Genomic DNA, 21,653 nt, shown 5'->3' with positions numbered 1-21,653 from the left:
GCGAACACGGAGTAGTTGAGAAGTTGCTGTTATCGGAGAAGGTGTGTTTGCTCGGGCGACACGCCGGCTCCTCTCTCCGACAAGAGAGACTCTTGAGGTCCGTTCACCTTTCTCTCTGTCCTTTATACACCTTCGGTATTAAAGCAGCCTCTCCGATCTCTCTTCCCTTCTCCCACCCTGACCTTCCGTCCTTTTCTCTATTTCTTTCCGTCCTTCTCTCGCAATGCGATTGCTCTGCAACTCACGACGACCCATTTCCGCGAGTACCGCGTGCTATGGCATTGCCTACGGGGCTCTACACACAAACGACCACGATCCTCTCCCCCCAATCGTCTGCGAGAAAGACCTTGCACGATTACTTTTCACTTCTTCGTACCTCTTCTCAATGGATTCTTCTCATTAACCCGATTCCCAGGCTGAAACCCATCGACCCATATAAGAATTAACTTTTTTCCAATTTCTGTAAATATTTCACGGATTTCTGTTTATGACGAATCCAGCGGGCTGTGCTGCAATCCTAGAGCTTCCAATGCATTCCTCATTCCAGAAGGATTGAAAACATTTGAAAATTGTGAAAGAGAAAAATTCTGTCAATCATATTAAGGAAGTTGAGGCATTAGAATGAAAATGATGTCATCGCTTTTAAACCGATTGCATCTTATAAAGTGAAGTGTAAAAAAAATCAGTTAAATTTCCAGACAGTTTAGGAGCGTCGTTGCTAAGAAGAATCAATAACAATTTGGACCTAATAACATGGAACCTTATGGAAGTCCAGACACATTCAGTGATATCTCCGTTAAAAATGGTGCTAAAAATATGAAATCTTTTGAGCAACATGAGCAAGGCCTGCTAAATAATGTCAATTTTTTCAGATTTATTAGGAGATCTGCTGAAATTATATTAATAATAGTGTGTTTGCCGTGCAGTTTTTTGAGGCTAGGATCGTCACCGTCCGTGTTTTCGACTGAGCTTTCACCAGTTTTTCGTCTTTTTTTCCCCAACTCTTCTTTAAAGTGTATGCAACATTGCCAAACTGTAAACTAGCCTAACTTTTGAAAGGTCAACTTTTGGGTAAAAAAAATGACTGTACGGCCTCAACTTCCTTAAGGAAGATCATGCATTACTTGTGATTCAAAAAAGCAACTGAACTCTTTTGCTCTTTTCATGATGAAAGAAACGACTGAAATTTATTCTCGCAATTATTAAAATTATGTTTAACTTATTTGTTGAGATTGAGATATTTTTAATATAATGATAGCAGTTTAAATACTTTCGTAGTAAAAATCGTCAAGCAAAATGTGACAACAGCCATTTTCTATTTAAATGCGTATGCATATCTATATTTCAAACTAGCTGGCTCATGGTGTTGTCAAATCTTCCACCGTTTGTGTCGTTATTACTCGTTAACCTCAAATAAGTGTTTTTCTTTTCCCATTCCCAAGTCATTTTCACCGGTAACAAGGCTTACTCAAGACATCGTTGATATCTGAAAACATTATATTTTCTTATTCTTGTTTTTGACTCCTTAAAGTTGGGAGGATCCTTTTTCATGAAATCCAAATCGTCGCACAGGAAGTGTGTCTGTCATAAGAGCCTGTATATAACCCTTAAAAAAAAGTGATTTTCGTTAATTGTTTTTTCAAAAACTAGACGGTATAGATCTTACAATAATTCCGGGAATAGATGGACGATCTATATTTCTCGCATATTTCCAAATTTCATCTCTTAAAGTTGGAATTTTCAATTTCCATTAGATCGCGTGAACTTGCTTAATTCGTGATTTTTTAAATTTTTTCTAATATTTTGCTTACGCTCACGAACTTTTGTTCGTCTCATTTTTATGTTTTTATCAGCATTGAATGAGATTCGTTGCTTTAGTTATCCCAAGTGCACTCGTATCGAGTTTAATATTAGAGCAAACGTCAGGTAGCATTTACCATTACCGGAGAACACTTTTCAATCACTGAATAACAAAAGTTTTTTCAAGGACTGTAATTCTGTAACGATTAAATAAACTGGCGCCGATGAAAGAACTCAGTTTTTTCACTCTTCTATCAAAGTGATTGCTCGATGTGAAAGAACACCAAAAATCCTCGAACGTTTTCAATCTACACTAACATGTACTTTTGAGAATACTAATTGCCTCATTATCGTAAATTACCTGCGATTTACCGAAGACATTTATCAAAGAAATTTATTTCCCAAATGTTGACTGCTCGTAAATCCCGTCATCAATTGTTTCAAATCTATGTTCCCCACGATTTTTATGGGAACAATAATCCATTACGATTCTTTGAAAAATTCAAAAATTATTTGTCATTTTCATCGTCTCCAAACAAACCAAAGTAAATACAAAAATTTCTTCAATAAAAGTTATAAAAATTTCAATCACATTCTCAAATCCATACACTCCATTACTGCCTTAATTTTCGAAAACAAATTGAGTGTCAGAGCAATTTTAATGACGATCTCATTAACCTTGCACGCAAAGAGGTTCTCCATACAGGAAGGTGACGTACTGAGCTAGATAGACAAAGCAAACAGACCTAAATTCAGTCTCATTTTCACCTTTGAAGAAGTCAATAATTGCATTTGCTTTTATGTTTCCTTCTCGACGAAGATAATGAAAAAGGATCGGAGTCATCGTGTTTTTCGATGCTTTACGTCTACGATATTATTACCGCAAGGAGGTTCTTCATTTTACGAAACGTTACGAGGATGTAAACGTCTCTCGGTTGCCTCGTTCAAGTTGTATAAAATCGTGATATTGGTGTCTTAAGAATTCGCAGGCTACGAACCGATGCGGCCTTATCTTTCTCTTTTGCCACTGTATTTTTTCTATACTGAAGCAAAGAGCAGTATAAAACGAACAGTTGTGTGCAAGAGAAACATAGTAAATAATCTTTTATGATTTCTCTCATATCTCATTTGCCATTGGATTTTCTCTTCCGCGAAATGATGGTTTTCTAACAGCAGTACCATTCGAAATTCGCCCTCGTTGTGTTACGATATTACTCCACGTCATTTGATTCATCGCGCGGACGGGCTCCAATTAGCTTCGTTTCCATCAACGTTAAATTTTTTTCTCCATTCATTACTTTTTATTCGTAGCATTAGAACAGAAAGTAATTCGCTTCGAAATGTAAAAAAATATCGAAAGCTTCGATCTCGTTGTACATTTTTCAAATTTTCCATGCCCGTGCAATAAATTCTCACGGATTTCGCTCCGTGGAAATAAAAAAATAAGAAAACGAGGATAAAAATCGACGTTAAATGTTCCATGCGATACAGCGAGCTATCGTAAACCCCAGAGGCGATATTCACAACCGTGATAATTGAACACATTATTGACAACACCCACTTGAAAATAAAAAGTAGGATGCTACCGCACACACATATTTTTTTATGTTCTCGCAATTTCACATATTCGTTGGTACGATGCGCTGCGCGTCGCTCAAATTATCGCGTCATTCCTGACAGATTTCATAATGCGGAGACTGCTTGTTTATGCTAAGTGAGAATAGTGTGATGATGACATTTGTATGCAATTGATAAATAATGGAAGTGTTAATCTCAGCTTAAGGAGCTGCTCGACCCGAAGAATCTTACTTTTAAGCTCTCCGTTGGATAACGTGGAAAAAAATCGGTCGGAAACCCACGAAAGCCCATTCATTTTCCGATAACACCAATCTCGACTTTTTCTTGAGCTTGCTTGAAGCAAAATCGTATTAACTTCTACTTGTCTATTCAGCTTTCGGTAGTTCGGACTTTTAAATATAATGAATTCATGACGGGAGCCATCGCGAGTCAGGAAATTGAAATCCTGCATTAGATAAACCAGCCTCGTCTCGTATACTTGCAAAGAGATTTCATACATGCCAATAACGAACTCCGCGATAACGAGGTCAAACTCACCGTATTGTAGGCTCCGGAGGAAAAATAAATGAGGTGGTTCACAGGAGGCATCAAAGATTGAGAGGCTTCTGCAGAGTCCTTTTGTCCTGAGTACATATCCCAAGGAATATTACTGCCTCTCGGCAAACTTTACGGTCATAAGAATCGTCAAGTAAAACTCGACTTCTCCCAGCTTACGCCTACGGGATCCTAAGGAATTTCGTCATCTATTTTTCAACAAACTTTCAAATGAGATCCACCAATGCATGCGCGACGAAAAAAATCATCCGTTGCGCGCCGAATTCTTGTAAACAATTCGAATAATTCTATTCCTCTTCTCACCCCCACTTTCGGTCTCTCTTTTTCGTGTTCTATCGTACGCGGAAGAATATTCAACCGAGGCTTCGTGAGCAATTGATTCGAGCCTCTACGCTATCTCGAATCTATGAATAATTCAGCGTTACTAAAGCAACCCAATTTAGATATTCTGAAAAATTCCTCGCCGTTGTGCCTCAAACTAATCTCGATTTTCCTTCTTCCTGTCATGTAATTTCCTTTCGTTTTTTCATTCTCGTTCTTGATTCATCCAGATACATGAAATCGCAATTCGATACGAATGACTTGACAAATTTCACTTGGTAGATATCAATCTGGTCTTCGTAACAATGCCCCGGAACTATTGGGATCTATTTTCTCGAGGAGTTTCCTGCGATTTGGTAGCCAGTTTTTTTTATCGAATTTGCTTCGATAAGCAAATAACTTGTGTGGAGTAGCGATGGGATTTTTTTTAGAATCGACTATTTTCTTGTCATCCAGTTTAAGAAATAACTGAGAATTCAATTGCCCATTGAAGTGTGTAATAAAACCTGGACTTTCTCGACGAAATGCAAAATCGCCAAAGTCCCCAAATTTCCTTCGAACGAGAACTACGTTTCGTTGCTTTTGTCTCGAACGTGGCAGAAAGAAAGATTTGAAAAACTGGAGAATAACAAGTGTAGGATCGCTCCTGAACCGAGATTCTTTGTACTCGAGACTCTTGAAATAAAAAAAGTTTTTAACGCGACCTAACTTTGGTCTCCGACCCTCGTTTGATTCTTGGTCTGCAGAGATGCTGCACTTATAGGCTTTTCCTTCGAGTGACACTCCGATATATGAAAAAAACGATGGAAAGAAGAAAAAGGCTCTTCGAGGACGGGGCCGTGTGAAGGAGGCGTCGTTGCGGAGTCTTTGCGCCCTTTCGACCCGAGTGAAACTAGCACACACTGTGCAGACCGGCCTATAGCCACAAGCTTCAACTGTACTCGTTACAATGCACCGAACAAAATGGAAAAGATGAATAATGCGAGAAAGAAAAACTGCCAATAATCGTATTGCGAACTGTTCCATTCCAAATAAATTGTCCCAACTTCCCCATAACTTTTCACGCCCTCCTTGACTCCCGAGTGATCACCGAAGATGTTGAATAACAAATTCATGTTTTCTCGTAGTAATCATTTTTTTTCCTTCATACATTTTCCTCTCCCCTGGTTGTTGGCAGCCACCCTTTCTCTGTTTCTCCTCCAACTTCATTACGTTTGCTCGAGGACTCAGTGATCGACGCACCATGCTGTCGGTCATGATCTGTAAAAATAATATCGTTAAATGCAGTTCTCAATCCATCTGCTGGATAGAAATTTCGAGAAAATAATAAATAAATAAAATAAGTTAATAAAAAGCTCATTATTTGCTGCACAGAAAACTCAATTTTTTTTACTTCTCGTTTTCATTATCGAAGTCTAAGGTCAGATGGAGTCGGAACGAAAAAAATGGTGAATATCTCTGCACATATTTCTTTACACACTCGTATAAATGCATAATTAAGCGTGATGACTTTACCATGGTCTCGTATGTGAACATACGAAGTGCATAAAACATCCGCACCCATATGGAGCTTGAACGAGCTCGTGCCCTCCGGGCTCTTCTGACATTGTCAAGCAATTTATATAGGAAAACAAAAATGCTGTGAAGTTCAAAGGCTAGCGGGTCAATCCAGGATAATAATAGGGCTGGGTTTTATATGTCAGCAGTTATTTCTTCCGCAACAGCATCACACACATATTTTCATTTGTTTAACGGATGTGTCAATTTATTTAATGAAACTGGTTTCCAGGCAGCTCTCAAAAGTTTGATTCCACTGAAAAAAAATGATACTGAAGTTTGCAATGTTGGAGTCCAACGAAATGATCTGAAAAAAATCTTCAATAATTCCAGTAATTCTCCAATTTCATTTCCTGTCGAATTCGCAATTCGTAGTTTTTCAATCTGCACTGATATTTCGTTGAGTAAAAAACAGGTGAATTACAAATGTTTTTTTCGTTCATTTCGTTGGACTCCAACGTTGCAAACTTCGGCGTCGTAAAAAAAGGAAACTTTTGGCGATTGGTGTTGAATTCGATGCCAGTGTGGCTGGTTTTGTGAATCCATGATTCTCGTGACTCGCAAAACATTGGCTAGGAACTAATTTTACTTTCTTTACGTTATTGTTCAACATAATTCTCGAGAATTCAGGTGAATCATTATCACGAAGAAGCTTTATTTGAATGGTTCTTCACGCTACCGGGTTTCTAGTTTTCAATATTTTTTTTAACTTCACTGCACACAATGCAATATCGTTGCTCAATCGTAAGTTCAGACACTGGCAAAATACGCATCCGGGAAAAAAATATCATCGTCACTCATTCGAGGTGAAATATTTTAATTCGCTCGTCGAGTTTTCAATGTGTGTCTCGGGATATCCGCGAGAGTGGAACGACCGTGATTGCGTCGTAGCGTATCCATTAAGGATGTAACTCACTCGAGTCGCCACGAGAGAAGGAGAACTCTCGTTTTTCATCGGCCATTCTTTCAATAACGCGTGATACGCTGACATACCCTTGTTTATTTTTTCTCCTCTGGTTTCACGCGCTATCGGTAATTGTTCGTTTTATACCATCCCTTCTCGTTCAATACGCAATTTGAAAATAGGCAGATTATTTGAGAGTTCCCAAACGCACACGGTTGGCCTGAGATTTTTTAATTCTTCATTTGCACAAGGAATTTTAATCTCTGATGAACAAACGAATGAGAATATCACGGTTTGGATTGATTCCGAAGAATTATCATTCATCAATCGATTCCACAGAGTCCGAGGATTCAGGAGGACTCAAATTAGAAAATTTCATTCGCGCAGAAACTCTTCTATCGATAAACTCATGATTTTATCGTGCGTAATTTCGGTGTTGAAAAGTCTCTGCGAAAAGAAACGGAAGAGCTTTCGTAAGGACAAAGGTCTTTGAACCAAGATGAGTGTCACAGAGTCTCAGTACACGTACTCAATGTCAACGAGTGTCCTCCTCCAAGCCTGGAGTCTGAAAGTGAAGTAACCGGAAGTTCACGAGCGTAAATGGTAGTCTTGACGAGAATAGAGGCCTCGGAGTCACGTCGAACACAATTTACGTAACAAATGCTGCGGCTGTTGTTCCTTCTTGTTCAGTTTTAATCCTGCAACGCCGCTTCGGTGCGTGGATCTCGATAAATAAAAAAAAAAGTGGTAAGATTGGACGCGGCGTTGAAAAAACCGAGCTCAATGGAGGTCTTTCATTAACGCCTTTTCAAAATGAATTTAAAGCTTATTTACATAGAGTTTATCTGGATGAATTTTAACTCATAGAAAGCGTGCAGAACTGATTTTTACGCTGTAGACACACTCGTTTGTGGCTTGCAATTAAAAAGTTGCAACTTCATCTGCGTAAAAAGTTGAATTTCATATCAATTTGTTAAATCAACTTTTAAAATGGAGATACGAGCTTATTCATATGAAATAAACGCGCTTTTCCCGATGTTATAAATTTTCTGTGAATTTCTCACTCGCGATACCGTGACGAGAGACACGTCTCACGGTGAAAGCAGACTGTCTACGATCTACGATATCAAATGAATAAAAAAAAAAAAAAAAATTATTTTCATACAAAATGAAAATTCCTCCGAATAGAGTTGAGTTGAAATTCGATCAACCTTCGTTCCAACAAGATTCCATTGTCTCTCGTAATTGTTAGATTTAGCACTCGACGGAATAAATTTTTCACCATTTCTCTTCTTTCAACTTGAATGAAAAAGAAGATCCGTTACACTACAAAGTAAGAATGATCAGTCGTTTCCAGAGAAATCTTTTTCTCACACCTGTTGTATCATAAACTTCGTTGTAAATTCTTCATTGCGCGAGAGAATTCAGTGCTCTTTCTATTTCTTTCATTTTGCAAACTATTCACGCACGCTTCCGCCGGAAGACGAGGCTTTGCCATCGTTCCGCGACATACCAGTACGAGATGAAACTGTCTCGTTCCTAACAGGAAGTTCAATACTGCCATACGTAAAATTTTAACGCTTACGAGTCATTGTGAGCGGCAATTCTTACCTGAATATCACGAAATTATAACGAGCTTACTATTTTTCATTTTTTTTTATTCTCAGATGCGATGCTGCATAAGTGAAAATGATTTTACAGACTTCGACATCGTCAGAGGTTCATTAACGATTGAATCAATCTAGAACGTCGTGAAACAAGCATAATATAAAAACTACACGGAGAAAACGGGGCCGAAAATTCTAGAGGAAAGTACTAGGAATATAGAATCTCGGGGACAGTACATACGTACTGGATTGCAGCATTCATTCCAAGACCAGTTATAACAATTGTTCTATCCACCATAGTAAAAACACCAATACCCAAACCTTTTATTCAAAAGACTCAAGAGTCTTTTTCTCTATAAGCATAGTAAAAAATATTTTCAGTCACTTCAAGTGTTCATATTGTTAAGTATATGCTCGGGCAGCCCTGAAAAAAAAACTCTACTTATGATAAAATGTCACACGTATTTGACGTATATTCGTGTATTTATCACAGAATTTACTATGCTGACAGTGAAAATTTGTGGTTTACAATACATTTCCACTTATTTTAAGAATGCTAGTCTAAGATGATGAATAGCATTCGAAAACAAAACAAAATATGGTTCTCACGTGCATCACTTATTTTTGCTATGCACATAAAGCTGTTAAGGAGTTTCGGTACAGGCGATACAATGTTGCCATGCTAAACCATGCTAAAAACATAAAAAATTTCAAAAAGTTCAGAATTTTATAAAATTTGGTGAACATACTCTGTAGTGCCAAATTTGACATTACAAATTTTTGAAGATTTTTCTTCTACACAGTTATCGAGTAATTGATCATTAAAGTTCACGTGTATAAGCATAGCGTTTTCATATATATAGGTATACGTTCCGGGCATAAGAAATCTGCTTTAATGCGTAATTATTCGATAAATAAGTAGAAGAAAATTTTGAAAAAAAATTGTGTTTTCGCACTTGATATTGAAGAACATTATCACCAAATTTGATCAATTTCTTAATATTTAGACTTCTGTACCGAAACTCCTTAAGAATTGAAGAGACGAAAAACTGTAAAATTCGAAAAATACCATGCTGTTTGTACAATCGGTGCCTAAATAGTTTTTAAATTCTTGAAAAATAATGTATTCTTCACTGTACAAGACGAATTCGTTTTCTCCGTGTAGAAAACTTAACGATCATCGATGCTGTGCTTTAAACCAGTTTTTATCTGAATTATTTTTGTTTTGAGTAACTTGTGCAGCACTTATTCACGAACACGGTTGAACTGTAAAAAGGTGATTGCTCTGTTTTTTGCAGATGCACCGTGGTCCTCTTCAACCCACGTAAAAACACGCAGTCCCACGTGCTAAACGGATGCCGAAAAACCGTAACGTCTCTCGCCCTCGCCGGGGATGGGAGACTCCTCGCTACCGGGGAATGTGGCCACATGCCAAATGTTCGAGTATGGGACATCTCGGATCCTCACAACGCCGTACAAATTGCCGAATTTACTGGTCACAAATACGGCATCAATTGCGTGGTGAGTTAAAAATGCGCACGTCTTCGTTAAAACAGCCAATAAAAGCATCGATCTTTCAAATTTCGTACGTAAGATAAAGCTCAGGCTTGAGAAAATTCGACTTCAACGATCTCGTAACTCCAGCCAATTTGAAAAATTTCTGTTCCCTCAATTTTCCATCTCCGCGGTACATTTAAGGGCAAAATTTCAAGAACCACTTTGTTGCGCTTCGAGCAAGAAATTTCGCGACCAGATTCCTCTGGACCTGTCCTATCCCAACGTCCAGTTCGACATTTCACACCGTAAATCATTCGAAGAGTTGCCTTATTCGCTGTATTTTCGCACACCTTATTTTCTCCCCTTTATGCAGCGAAGCTAGAGTTTCCAATCGCATTTTATTCGTACTTTTTTCATCATTTTCCTCTACGAATAGCACATTGAGAAAAAAAATTGTTGATTCAATAACAATCGACGTTATTGGAGGAGCTTTCTTCATTTAACTGCAATGTTTTCAGAGAGAATAAATTTGCAGTTTGATCTAAAACTCTTTTGTTCCTTTAATCATATTCAACCTTGTGATTGGCACCCCGCAATGCCACATTTCGTTGTTCCAATGACTCTTTTTCTTAGTGCACACAGAACTTGGCACTATTTCCGATGCAACAGCTAATCGTAGAATCTCTAATTTTGTAAATTTTTCAATTCATCAAACAATAGACGTAAATCATACAACGATTATTTACGTATGGGCAATTAGCAATGATGTACTTTGAAACAAGTAGCACATTTTTATGGCAATCTCTCTAGGATGTGTCTATAAGAGCCTTTCACGACTTTCACATGATATATTGTGCTATGAGTAAAATTGACCGAGTTATTAACGGTACGTAAAAGAATGAGATATGAAAACGGCAGTGTAACGCTTCCTGATCTTCGCTGATGATCGGGAACGATGAATCGTCGATTTGGACCAGTTTTGCGCGGACGCAACATCGCGGCTTTTAATCGACCTCTCAAATTATTCCGATCGCGTGTCCGAGCTGCAATTCCAAGTACGGAATCGTATGTCTTCGTATAAATGTATAAACATAGTAAAATAGTGTGTGTGCGAACGCACACACACCGACACTCCGCTCACGAGACTCTAAATCACGTCGTGCGTCTCCAACGGTACTTCGCGTACCGATATTAGCCCACATGAGTGGTCGAACAGCTCTTTCGAAAGTACCGACCGCGTCAAGTTCCTTTTTCCGAACCGCCATTCCCGCAAGCAGGCCCAAACCTTCACAGCGTCCCTTTAAACCTTATTTTTCTCTTTTCTTATTTGAAAAATCGGAATTTCTGTTGAACGAAGATTCAGGAAACTCTGTAACTGCAGGGACGGTCAAAATGACAAAAATACGATAATTTCAATGTCTATTCGCTTACAATTTCTCGAATGGGGGTTTTAACAAATTTTTACGATTGCGTCAACCTTTCGGGTCGGAAATGCAGAGATTTATCAAACAACAATTAATTTTTCACTGAATATTCACAAAGATTCGATTGAGGAGGTTGAACATCTGACTTGTAAAATTTAGAAAATTCGAAATAAATTTGACCAAATACGAATGTGAATGTAAACTGGAAAGTGTGATGTTCTCTTATTCGAGTTCCGGGATCATTGGGGAACCGATTAATTATTCGGTTGAAACGAAAGATGAATTGACCTCATAATTTATCTTTTCATTTCGATTGTGCATAAACGGTACCTGTATTTTCTAAAATAGTTTATGTAAATTGTGTCTCATTTTGAAAAATTCAGTTTTCCCTATACGGTGCTATCAGACTATTTATTTACAAGGGGCGTCCAATTTTTTGTCGTGTCTGTGTGTTTCTTAAGAATTTTCTGCTCATTCGTATTCAAGGCATTTTCACCAAGCAACAAATACGTGGTTTCGGTGGGGTCTCAGCACGACATGATCGTCAACGTATGGGACTGGAGGAACAACGTAAAAGTCGCCTCGAACAAAGTGTCGAGCAAGGTGAAGGCGGTATCTTTCGCTGAGAATGGAAATTACTTCGTTACGGTGGGAAATAGGCACGTCAAATTTTGGTACCTCGAGTACTCCCGCAGTGCCAAGGTAAAAAAAAACTCGCTATGCATTTTTAAACACTTATGCAATTTTAGGAAATTTACTGTAATTTCAAAACATAGAAAAGTCAAAATCGACGTAACAATCAATTCACTATTTTTGTATATAAATTTTCGGAGCCCTATAACTGAGCAAAGTTTATCAAATTCCCTGCAAACCGTCGTTCCGAACGAAATTGTCTGCGGTCTCGGTGCAATGGATTCGGCGATTATATACGATTGCACAGAAATCTCGTTCGAGCATACGAGAGCTTTTATAGTGCGCGATCTTGGGCAACAAAACTAGCCAGCGATTGCCAGAGAGTGACCATTTATACGTTTTTTTTCCCTCCTCGACAGCATCTTTTACTCTGTTTTTCTTACTCTTTCCCTCGTACGCTTGCAGTACAAAGAACCAGTGCCTTTGATGGGCCGATCAGCCATTCTCGGCGAGCAGAGGAACAACGATTTCGTCGACGTTGCCTGCGGCAGAGGCGAAATGGCAGATTCAACTTACGCCATCACGAAAACTGGCCTGCTATGCGAATTCAACAATCGCAGACTCCTAGACAAGTGGGTCGAGCTGAGAGTGAGTTTTTTTCACTTCTCGTCACCAATGTTACCACTTTTTTTATCTCCTTTTCGCAAGTATTACACCATTAACCAAAACTGGCTAATTTGACTTGTTAAAATAGCGAAAATCTCTAATCGACGTTACTCGCACTCTCCCCCTTGCCTTTTCATCGAAGGATTATCAACTCGTATTTTGCTTCTCTCTCGTTTCACAGACAACCAGCGCCAATTGTATATCGGTTGGTGAAAAATACATTTTCATCGGCTGCGCCGAAGGCATCGTGAGATGCTTCAGTCCAACTAGCTTACAATTCGTCACGACCCTCCCTCGAACTCATTACTTGGGTGTGGACGTCGCTCAAGGACTGTCTATAAAGTAAGATTTGAAATATTTTCATAAAATTTCAGTACACTCGGTATGAGCAGATAGCCGAGTAAAATGACCCATTGAAAGTTCCTTTCCTGATGAGTTACCATCATTTTAAAAAATATAAAGAATCTTCAATCAATTCAAAAACATCAATTGAAAAAACATATTCGTACGAACTCGATCGAAAGAATGGAAAAAATTTTATCGAAAGGGCTCTTATCAAGGACCGTTTTGCAGAATAGTTTCGACGATTTTATTTCACAGTCGTCATATAAAAACGAAAAGATCGAAATGATAAATTTTTTTCACTCCAACGATCTCCAATCGAACAAATAGAAACTCGACCAGTTATGTTTCGAAAAATATTTATCTCGTTTTTCTTTCTTTCCTTTTTTTTTTTTAGTCACATGTCGCAGCATCCAGCAAACGCGAGATACCCGGACGCTATAGCTCTCGCATTCGACGAGCGTAACAACAAGCTCACGTGCGTTTACAACGATCACAGCATATACGTGTGGGACGTTAGAGACATTCGAAGAGTTGGAAAGTCTCACTCGTTTCTGTATCACTCTGCCTGCATATGGGGCGTCGAGATGTATCCGACTGGAGCAGACTCGGCTAACGCCATGCCACCTGGCAGTTTCATCACTTGTTCCAGCGACGATACGATACGCGTGTGGAATCTTCAGAAAGACTTGGCACCCGACGACACTCTGTACAAGAGAAACATTTATAGCAACGTACGTTCGAATCTTTCATCTTTCGATAGCCTGGACCTACGTACATTTTTTTATAATCGTTTCCCCAAACGAGACTCTGGCCTGTATCATCATGAGTGATCTTTTTATCATGCTCAATTGGGTTACAAAACCTCATGCCTCTTGAGCAGTAATCGTAATTTTTTGTACAAAGTACTACCAAAGCGGTCAATCATCATTCGATTGGAGTTCAATCTTTTGAAACTTACCTTCGTGCAAAAACATTGATAAATATTGTATCAAACTGACTAGACAAGAAGTTATGATTTTGTAAAAATGCAGAAAATACGATGTTGAAAAAATGTTGACGAAGTATTTCTCCTTTATGAGCACCATGTCAAGCAGTATATTTTTTACTCTTACAAAGCATGTTGATGGAGGTATCCCGAGACTTCATATTGAGTAAATAAACTTCCAACACACTAAATCTTCATCAAAAGCTTAATCAATTTCGTTTTTTATGACGCTTCATTATACGGGGCTTTACATTAATCAAAATGTACCGTTATTACACTCACCCAGGAATTACTTAAAGTCTTGTACGTCGATCCTGAATTGACCTACTTGAAAGACCTCGATCTTGCCGCGGCCGGTACAGCGGAGAAGAGCGATGCTTCTTATGACGGGCGCAACGGTGTCAGGTCGATAAGGGTCAGTCCCGATGGCAAGCATCTTGCTTCTGGGGACAGGTATGTTTGTGACGATTTTTGACAAAAGTCTCGTTGCACAAAATCGAAGAAAAATTATCATATTTCAAGAGCTTTGAAAAAATATGCATTGAGAAATAAAAAATGTCGTGGTTCCTCTTGACATTTTTGTGGGAGCGAATAAAGACTGCATTGAGTATTTTCAGATCCGGAAATATAAGAATCCACGATGTTAAATCCTTGGAAGAGGTGTGTCTCGTAGAGGCTCATGATGCCGAAGTACTTTGTCTCGAATACTCGAGATTCGCCCGATACTCGATGGACTCGCCGAGATTATTAGCGAGCGCTTCGAGGGATCGTCTAATACACGTATTCAGCGTTGATCAGGGTTACAATTTTTTGCAAACGCTCGATGATCACAGCTCGTCGATAACCGCGGTGCGATTCTTCAGCCAGAACAATCAAGCCGATCAGATACAGATGGTTTCGTGTGGTGCCGATAAGAGCATCATTTTTCGACAGCTCCAATCTGTAAGAATATTTCGTTCAAATAAATTTTAATTTTGTGTCTGCAATTTTCTGAGATGCTTATTTACCCATTTTGTTTTTGTTTTTTTTTTCAGATGCCTGACAGTCCGCCCCAATTCGCTCGGGGTCACAATGCCCAAGGTAAAACGACGCTGTATGACATGGAAGTAGATTCAGGCCAAAAGCATGTTCTTACCGCCTGCCAAGATCGCAACATCAGAGTTTACAACGTAACGACGGGAAAGCACTCGAAAACGTTCAAAGGCTCGGTCGGCGAGGATGGTTCGCTCATTAAAGTCGTTTTAGGTACAGTTACGCTTTTTTCTCTTCATTCTTCTGCTCTGTACTTTAGTTTTTCTCTGGTGCCACGCGAGAGAACTTCAGCGACGAAGACTTTTGAAACTCCTCCCGAATGAAGAGAACTCGTTGAAAATTTTGAATTGTTTTAGTGTGTAACGTGTAACGTTGTATTGTTTTATTGTAACGCGATATTTCTATTGTTAGTATTGTTAAGAATTGTGATTTTTTCTACAAACACTAATCAAATGATCGTTCGGTGTTTCGTCCAGAATGTTTATCGGAGAATTTTGTCGTTTTTCTTACGTCGCTGAATTTAATAACACGCTTTGACGTTAAAATGTATCCAAAATATATTTTGTTTGTCGTCATTTATAAACCGAAATATTTTTTCGCGATAACAATTACTTTTTCTACTATGAAGCTATTTCGAAGCATATTTTTTCTACCCACTCAGTCTAGATGATTATTATAATGGTCGATCATCAACAACGAACTGAATTATAAAACGAACGTCCTCTGTTCCGTTCTTCCGAGTATATGTTTGAATAATTCGCAGATGCTTCCGGCATATACGTCGCAACCTCGTGCACCGACAAAACCCTCTGCGTATACGATTATTATAGTGGGGAGTGTATGGCAACAATGCTTGGCCACTCGGAGCTTGTAACGGGTCTCCGATTCAGTCCGGATTGTCGTCATCTCGTCTCGGCGAGCGGTGACGGCTGCGTTTTCGTTTGGCGAGTCCCGCACGACATGGTCGTCACAATGCAAGCAAGACTAGCTCAGCAGGCAATGCGTGCTGGAAAGTAAGTATTGTGACATTTCGTGCCACATTCACATCATTTCTTATACTAAAAGTTGAAAGAAAAATGTGAAACTAAAAAAACCTTTTTCGTCTTGAAATATTACCAACTGCAATATCATTTCGATTACACTACATTAAACAAGATGCGGAATAATTCTTATCTTTAAAATTCATCTGAATTTGAATTTTTCATAGTAAAAATATCAATTAGAACTTGAGCTAAAATATTTCTACGTTTTATTGATCGCTGCATTTCAGCGACATGAGCTCAATACCATTGTTGCATTAAATATATGAAATAAATACTGACAATGAATCTATTGAAACTGAAATGTCCATAAGAATACACTCAATTTTTTTTAAGGAGACCACCGCCTCAAGTAAACGGTACGGGAATCGGTATACAGTTGGACAACGACACGTTTGGCTCACCACCTCCAGAGTTTTTGGATCCGAATGCCAATCCATCGCCTCAAAGTGTCGGTGTTGACTATCGCTTCAGCGTCGGACAATTACCGCTCTGGGCGAAAAAACAGATAAATACAACATCGAGCATAAACGAAAGTTCGTCAGTGAGTTCAGGAGGGAGGTCCTTGAGCGTTGACTTACCAAAGGGACGTTGGGCACAGCGTGTTCAACAGGGCGATGGAATTACCGTTAAATCAGTTTACGACAGCGACGAGATAATACCATTTCCTCCGACGAGGAGCGGCAATGAATCGGACGGCGGTGGTGGTGGCGGTGGCTCGAAAGACAGCTCGATCGACAGTGGAACAGAAACTAAATGCAGCAGTGATTATCGCCGTGATACTATTCTCATCAAAAGGGTCAGTCCCCGTAGATAAAGCCCAAAATTGCTCAACTATTTTACACGTTGATTTATAAGTTATTTAACCATATTGAGTTTTTTTAAATCCATTCACTCGTTTACTTAATCTTATACTATAACCTCACATGACAAAGTGATAATAATGAAACGTGTTTGTTACTCTTAAAACTCGTGTGTTTCACTCGATGTAGCAACGAATAATGATAAAACTGCTCATTTTTTTTTGCCGAAGATACTTATCGTCATTTGGTTACATACGGACTATAATTAATATTGCAATATATCACAAACAATGTTCAACGTAAAAACAAAATCACCGCTAAATTTCATGAGTTTTCACATCTTTTAACAACTTAATACAAATTTCACTGCAATAACGACATCGTTGGCCATTTCTTTTTAGGAAGAAGAAGAAGTTTTTCAGCCTTGTCCAGATAGTTACAGGGAATTGGCTGATGAAACAAAACAGGTACTAACCGAACTATTTATGGCTTAATAACCGTCTATGGCTTAGTGAGGTTGAATTATTCGCAAATTGTAAAAGGTAAAACCATGAGGCTCTTATAGTAGAACTTGAACGTTGTTGGGATAAAAATGATGGCATCATTGTTTTACTTCGTGATTTGTGGGTAACCACTCTCCTCCTGATTACCATCGCATGGAACGTTCAATCTGCTTGGCTACGCCATTAAACATTTTTTTTTAATTCTCCATCAAATCAAACTCTCGTACATTGTGTAATAATTTTTTATTTTTCTTTTTTGTCTTCGTTTTTTTTTCAACGATTTGATTTTCATCGCAAACGCCTCACTCACGTAGGTCATTGGTGGTAGCGTGACAATAACTAGAGGTAGCAATATTGCGGAATTGACGCGTCAATCAAGGAGTCGACATCACACCGATGACAGCAGCCTCGGCAGTTTCAAGTTCGAGGTACACTGGGTCAATTCATTGTTGATGACGAAAGAAAAACACAAAAAGTTTGCAGCGGCTTTCAAAGTCTTTTCGTCGATTGTATCAACGAAGACTTTCAGAATTCATTTTATTCCCGACGAAATTACATTTAGTCCCATTTAAAAAATTTTTTTTTCACATTATTCACTCAAACGCTCTTCGTATCGATCAAATTCACGCTTATCGTTGCTCAATGTTGTTTTTTTTTCATAATACGAATTCCACTGCATTGTAAATTAGCCATGCATCCGACTCCATACGATCGTTTTTTTTCTTCCCTTTGCCCGAAAAAATCGTCGCAATTTAGGATCATGAAAGTACCGAACACGACGGTGACGTTGAGGATTACTCAGAGGGTGAAAATGGCACGACCGGTTCAGAAAAATCGCACCATCGCCTCATGTATTATCCACCTCCTGAAGATACTGTCTCGAATCAATTCAAAGTCAATGCAATGGATGTAGAAGAACTTCGGAGGTAAGAATTATAATTCGTATGTTAATCGTAACGAAAAATAAAAGCTCCGAGGCGATATTATCTTCAATAATTTGATATTTAGTTTACACATCTTCAACAATTTCACTGAACACTTTTGTTCACATCTCATGTTGACAGATCCCAGAGGCGAAGCAAGAAACCTAGAGCGGAAAATGGCCGAACGAGCGAGATGACAGCATCCGGAAGTCAAGACGATTCGGATTCGGAAGGCGGTGCATCGACACCGAGCGCCGAGAGGAACCCTCTGTCAATGCTGTCAGAGGCGAGCTCCGAGGGTTTCGATCAGCTCGCTAGTCAAAGGGAAAAGTATCTGAAAAACGCTTTCGAATCTCTCAGCGGTGCTGACGAGCCAACAAATCGCAAAAATACGAGCATCAGCTCTCAATTCCATGGCAGGTCAGTAATGAAACGCTCAGTTGTTCGACTCTTAGTGTATGAAAAAAAAAAAATACTTGAGATATCAAGAAATTTGATCTTTCAAAATACTGGGACGAAGAGCCAGCGAACTTCATCATCGGCTTCAATACACATTCAATTTTTGTATAAATACGGTTTGAGGGCATCAAAGTTGTGACAGAATTTTTTTTTTCCTAATAGTAAAAAAATTCTTGACATTTCGAATTCTAGCACGAGACTCGAGTCCTTGTTAGTTTCTCTCTACCATGTATTCATTAGTAATATTCCATTTTTATGAAAATTTCTTCAGACTCAGCGGTGGAAACGGTGGCGGTGGCGAAAACCAGAATAATAAAAATCGTAACACTGCCGTTGTAAATGCAACAAAACACTCGAGAGTTGACACGGATGTAACGAAAAAACGTGAAGAACTTCAAAGGCGAATCGAAGAAACGAGGAGGAAGTTGCAGAGTGTGAGTATACTTTCAATTAATCGTTCATTCAAAGTATATCGCGTTAACATGCACGTGTTATCGTTTTATGTTACATAGACGAGGAATAAGTGATTTATTTGTAATTAATTGTTTATTTGACGGAAATAAAAACAGGTCGGCTACAGATCATCGTTAAAAACGAGCCAGAGTATATCGGATCTCAGCAGTCACATACCGGACAAGCATCATCGTTCAAACCGAATTGGTACAGGTAACGACAGAACTTCACAACCGTTGAAATACGCGATATCAACTAACTCCCGCAAACCCATGCCAAACCTGAAGCCCAATGTAAAACCACGAAAAAACAATACTAACAAGAGCGTAATAGGTGTTGGGAATGCTTTTACGAAACTCGATTTGTCAAACGAAAATTCACGTTTGCCGAAGAGTCGAACAATGTCGTGTATAACGGAACGTTCGGGGATGAAACATCCATCTCGTCCGTTGACCTTGACCCTCGAGAAAACTGAAAAGTACAAGCTCTCCTTAAACAAAACAAATCATTCGTTGCCCGAATCGCCAGTGTGCGAAGAACTGAAATTGCTCAAGGAGCAGTGCCGTAAAAATGCAAATCGCTTCGCAAGATTCGCTCAAAAACGACGATCCTGCAGTTACTTCATTGGCCTCGACGACAACGAAGAGGACATTGAAACTATCGCGAAATCCTTCGAAAGTTTGCCCGCGATGAATGAGCGTAATGTCGAAATATCTGCTGACTTATCGGATGACGCCAACGAGGCAAATGGCAATTTCAGTGATGATTCGTTGGAGGGTGATTTCAAAAATCCACCCCGAAGATGCGTCAGTGAGTATCACATTAACATTCATACGGATCTCAATACACCCGTCGACAATACGAATTATATAAATTACGATGGCCTCGAGAGAAACAAGCCATTGACACATTCTCAAGAGAGTATTTTGTCCGATGCTTCGGTAGAATCATTTTGTAGAGGTAATCCTACTGAAATGATCGATTGCACGAGTTACGAAAATGATCGGCATTCAAGCGCCAGTTTTTTCTTGTCAAGGCGAAAGATTCAAGCTGGACGTAGTCAAGAGAGCATCCTAACCGACGAGTCCGATTATCAAATGTTTCCACTTCAAGAAAACGCCGATCACCGTAGTACAGAGAGTGTACTCACCGATGACTCGGACTCCATGGTGAAGTCAGCGCCACTCGAGATGCTCTTCGATTCTCACTACAAACGCAAACGACAAAATTCCGAGACGTACAGCGGTAACCCAAACAACGTTGACCCCAACGATATTTCTGATAATCCGGATATAACGGATGCTCCTTCGCTCAACCGTGCAGTCTTCAGGTCAAAATCACTACAGGACACGAGACTTAGCGAGGCGAGAATTAGCTACACCGAGGAAAATTTTCGTCCAAATCGTACGTGCATTTATTACGAGTTCAACGTCGACGACCCGAGCAATGGTACGAATCAACGCGTAGGACAAAAATCCGACGTTATGTCACGGAGCAGCAGTATGAAAGCATCCTCGAAGGAGCCTCAGTCAATGCTGATACTCAACGATTTCGTCGCTCACAAACCGCCGAAACCGAAGCGAAATTTTTCACGAACTCAGAGCATGAGAAACCGTGCCAGACCAGCTTGGAACAAATACAACGTTGACTCATCGGCACAGAAAACTATTTGCTTGAAAAATCTTCCGTGCTCGGACAATAATACGTTAGGATCCTCTGGTGTTGGTCACACGGAGTACAAGAACGAGGAAAAATCGCCAAATGATCTCGAATTAAAGGATGAGTCGAAAGACTCGAAAATTCTCGACTCTTACTCCGTTAAAAATTACGATGAACAGATAACGCGAAAACCGTTTTACGGAATACCAATGCGAGCAACCCAACACGTACAAAATGATTCGATATTCACTACTGAAACTTCTTATCACAGCCAAGAAACGTTTGCTTCAAACAAACAAGACGTTTCCTGTGAACGTAACATCGCATGTTTCGATAATGAAATACCAACGAAGGACACCTTCGAGACTTACGATTCACTCGAGCCAAATGGTGTTCCTTCTAGCGAGTCATCCTGTCACGAAACGCAAATAGAAATTTCGGATAAAGCGATGCAATCAACGAGAAGAATCGATGATACTGAGAGCAGCAACGTCGACATTCGAATAACCCGAGCTATCGAGGGCACCGTCAAACTATTGTCCAAAGAATTTGAAAATCTCGTACGACGCGAACAATATTTTATGAAAGAAAAACATTTGCGAATGACTGCCTGTCGAGAGAACAACGAAAACTTTGCGAAACTCGAGGCTGAACGTGATACTCGTTGTTCTATCTCGAGACGAGAATTACGTGGCAATTCGGGCGGTGAAGATAGTGATTACAATGATTTCCCCGCTATCGAAAGATCCCTCATGGAAAGTGGCTCCTCCACACCGGCCTCGAGTTGCGCCAATTCACCTAAAAGAATGTGGCCACCGGCATCACGTTGCCAGATGAAGTGGACCAAGACACTGCCGACTATCAGTCAAGATATACTACCTTCGAAGCATCACTTCGCAGGTATTACAA

The 21,653-nt window shown here is 39.4% G+C and overlaps 1 protein-coding gene across 14 annotated transcripts in view; it reads left to right on the top strand.

Moving 5' to 3' along the window:
• Wdr62 (WD repeat domain 62) overlaps nt 1-21,653 on the top strand; it is a 104,055-nt gene that overhangs the window by 74,815 nt on the left and 7,587 nt on the right. For 9 of the 14 annotated variants that reach the window (XM_043433187.1, XM_043433179.1, XM_043433180.1 and 6 more), the window contains 16 exons: nt 9,621-9,843; nt 11,730-11,945; nt 12,342-12,524; nt 12,724-12,884; nt 13,282-13,618; nt 14,159-14,325; nt 14,490-14,814; nt 14,907-15,117; nt 15,668-15,917; nt 16,281-16,743; nt 17,149-17,214; nt 17,565-17,678; nt 18,007-18,176; nt 18,315-18,593; nt 18,904-19,066; nt 19,202-21,644. In XM_043433187.1, coding sequence (XP_043289122.1) covers nt 9,621-9,843; nt 11,730-11,945; nt 12,342-12,524; nt 12,724-12,884; nt 13,282-13,618; nt 14,159-14,325; nt 14,490-14,814; nt 14,907-15,117; nt 15,668-15,917; nt 16,281-16,743; nt 17,149-17,214; nt 17,565-17,678; nt 18,007-18,176; nt 18,315-18,593; nt 18,904-19,066; nt 19,202-21,644 — 5,771 coding nt within the window. The remainder of the gene's footprint in view (nt 1-9,620; nt 9,844-11,729; nt 11,946-12,341; nt 12,525-12,723; nt 12,885-13,281; nt 13,619-14,158; nt 14,326-14,489; nt 14,815-14,906; nt 15,118-15,667; nt 15,918-16,280; nt 16,744-17,148; nt 17,215-17,564; nt 17,679-18,006; nt 18,177-18,314; nt 18,594-18,903; nt 19,067-19,201; nt 21,645-21,653) is intronic. The other 5 variants (XM_043433193.1, XM_043433191.1, XM_043433192.1 and 2 more) reach the window with 4 other exon arrangements.

This window comes from Venturia canescens, chromosome 1, assembly GCF_019457755.1.
Source record: "Venturia canescens isolate UGA chromosome 1, ASM1945775v1, whole genome shotgun sequence".
NCBI classification, from domain to species: Eukaryota; Metazoa; Arthropoda; class Insecta; order Hymenoptera; family Ichneumonidae; genus Venturia; species Venturia canescens.
The sequence above is the reverse complement of the archived record's forward strand: the minus strand, read 5'-3'. Positions and strand labels throughout refer to the sequence as shown.